The sequence below is a fragment of the Capsaspora owczarzaki genome, assembly GCF_000151315.2.
Source record: "Capsaspora owczarzaki ATCC 30864 unplaced genomic scaffold supercont2.15, whole genome shotgun sequence".
In the NCBI taxonomy this organism is placed as follows: Eukaryota; class Filasterea; order Ministeriida; family Capsasporidae; genus Capsaspora; species Capsaspora owczarzaki.
In genome coordinates, this window is record NW_011887306.1 from 409,101 (window position 1) to 411,971 (window position 2,871).

General features: G+C 53.4%; 1 protein-coding gene across 1 annotated transcript; it reads right to left on the reverse strand.

The window, feature by feature from the left end:
• Nucleotides 1-18: 18 nt before the first annotated feature.
• CAOG_09074 (hypothetical protein) lies at nucleotides 19-2,005 on the reverse strand (the record flags this gene model as incomplete). The annotated part of the gene is made up of 1 exon (XM_011272505.1): nucleotides 19-2,005. A coding segment is annotated over one exon (1,987 nt), but the record flags the coding sequence as incomplete, so codon positions are not given.
• Between the last annotated feature and the right edge of the window lie 866 nt (nucleotides 2,006-2,871).

Here is a 2,871-nt window from a genome sequence, read left to right on the forward strand (position 1 = left end):
GTTCAGTCTGCAGTGCACTGATTCTCCGTGTCAGAGCAAATTTTGCGTGCTCGGCGGCGGCCTCGGCAGCCATGGTACGTGACCGGTTCATCAATCGAGTCATCTCCTGCGCAATCTTCGTTTGTTCTTGCAGTTTTTTTGCGTTCGCCCGCTGCATTGCCTCCTCGGTAATCGCCAGATACGCGCCTTTCGTATGCTTGTGCTTGTAGGTAGTGCTGGTTTGAATTGCGAGGGAATAGGAAGCACGCTGCACGATATCATCGACGGTGATGGGGACGCTCAGCAACTCGCGAAGTTTGCCAACGTGACTGAGTGCATCTCGTTCTAGCGCCTCGGAACTGGGACCAGCTGCAAGTTCAACATCGGCATCATCGAGGATTAGGCGAGCCTTCTTGAATATCAAACGCACCGGCGAAAGCGAGGGAGCAGGGTCTGGGACGCTGGCATACCCGCTCTCCACCGAGGGCAAAGGCGGTGTGGGGTGGGATATCTCGGCACTCTCGACGACGGGCAGCGTTGGAGTCGACAGGAGATTGGGGACGCTCGCCGTGTCTGTGGGCGTTGCAGAAACTGGCTGGACGGGCGCAGCCAAGGCCTCTTTTCCTATGAGTGATTCAGTTCTGCTCGCATGGTCCGGGCTCACCACCCACTCGCAGTATGCATTCTTGTCCAAAGGCCAGATTCCAGTCTTTTTAAATCCAGCAGTGATGACGGCTGTATTTTGCGAAATCTTGTACCACGCATTCAGAGCGCAATGCACTCGCATTTGGTCGTCCGAGGCAAAGACGCCAGCTGCAATCGCGCTCGCATACTCTGCTTGTAACTGACGCTTGAAGTAGCCAAACACAGTGCGATCGAGTGGCTGAGTCTCAGTGCTCGTGTGCGCGGGCAAGACAAGAATCTGAATTTGATCGTAGAAAAACTCGGCCACCAAATCGTGCTCGAGGCTGTGCGTGGATGAGCCATCCATGATCAAAAGCAGTGGGCCTGACGGGTGTCTTTCTCGCATGCAGCTTCGCCACTCGCGCAGATAAGTTTTGAACAAGTCTGAGGTCATGTACCCCTTCTCGGTCGTTGCGGTAGAGCAGGCGTCAATGGGAACGTGTTGGCAAACCGTCGCGACGTTCGTACCCTTCGTAAAAATCAGCATGGGAGGGAGCGGCGCAGTTCCATCGGCACACACCAAGAAGACGCCGGTGATGTGCCGTCCGAGGCTGTTGTTGTGCCCACCGCCAACGAGCGCGACACGACCCCACGATGCCCCTAATACAGTCGATCCCTTGACGCGAGAAGAAATCTCGCTCTCGTCAAAGTTGCTGACGCGGCTCGGCTCGACGGTAAGGAGAGGATGTTGATCGTAGGCCTGTTTGAGTTGAGTCGGGAGAGTCCCGAGATTGTCGGGTGTCAGCGCTGCAGCCCGGCACACTTCCAGCACACGGCCCTTTCGAAGCCTGACGCGTCCCTTCGCTCGCTTCAAAAAGGTGGCCCACCAGGACCGGCTAGGCGTGTCTTGGACAAACGCCCGCCTTGGTGAGCCGTCGAAAGAAGTTGTTTCAGAACACGGTTTCAAGTACTTGGCGGCCTGCGCTTTCGTCAGACAGCATGACGCGCGAGCAAACGCTTCCAATAAATTGATAATTGCATCAACTTCGTGATCGGTAAAGATGGGTGGTCGGCCTTTCGTGCGGGTGGACCGCGCCAGCTCGATCACTTCATCCAGCGTTCCAGACTGAATCAGTTCGCGGTGGCCCGCGTGGAGTTGAGCCCAGTCACTGACAGTCGACTTTCCGCACTTGAAGCCAGCCTGCCCCAGCCGCGCGGCGACCTGTTCACATGTCCATTGAAATGGTGTTGTCGTACAACCAGTCGAGAGGGTCAGCGGACCCGGGGTTAGCAGCTTGAGGGCGATGGCGATGGCGATCGGTCGTCGGTTTTTTCCAGCCGCCTCGGCGAGTCGCCCAAACCACCCCGCGACGATCGCAGCCACCTCAACAAGACACTCCATGTGATAACCAACTCGATTTATGTACAATGGTGAAAGAGCCGAGGCGAAGCGATGAATAGACTGCGAGAAAAACGCCTCATCCGGATTAAAATGCAACTCTCGAGGTCTGTAATGCGTCCGGATTTAGAGACAGTTACTCTACGGTTTCGAATTATTTTTTCCAGCCCGACGAACTGCTGTGATCAGAGATCGTTCCACGAAGACATGAGTAATGAGTTGATGGTGGGACTAATGATAGGGAAGAAGAGACTTCACTTTTACAAAGCGACGAGTGAACACACTCCAAATACAGACGCACATCAATCCATAACACGAACAGTGTTTAGAGTGTGTGTGTCTCAGTCTATTTTTGTTTTCCTGACTGTTTGTTTTGCTACTCTCTTTTTTTTTTTTTTTTTTTTTTTGAATAGAATATAAGAGCATTGTTTTGTTTTGCCGCCGTTGATCCTGTTTGTATTCTTTCTGTTTGAATGGCCATTGTGTGCTGCCTTCCGTCTGCTGTATACACGGCAGTGCCTCGGCCATCGTCTAGGTAGTCTGCTTTATCGCTCGCTTCTACGCTCGCTCCCTGTTGACCCGCGCTGTTCCCTGAGAGAGCTCCGTTCGTCTCTCTTTGATTTTATGTGTTTCTGATCCATCTCTCCGCATCTTTCTCTCTCTGTCTCTCTCTCTCTCTCTCTCTCTCTCTCTCTCTCTCTCTCTCTCTCTCTCTCTCTCTCTCTCTCTCTCTCTCTCTCTCTCTCTCTCTCTCTCTCTCTCTCTCTCTCTCTCTCTCTCTCTCTCTCTCTCTCTCTCTCTCTCTCTCTCTCTCTCTCTCTCTCTCTCTCTCTCTCTCTCTCTCTCTTTCGCTCTCCGTCCAACCATGC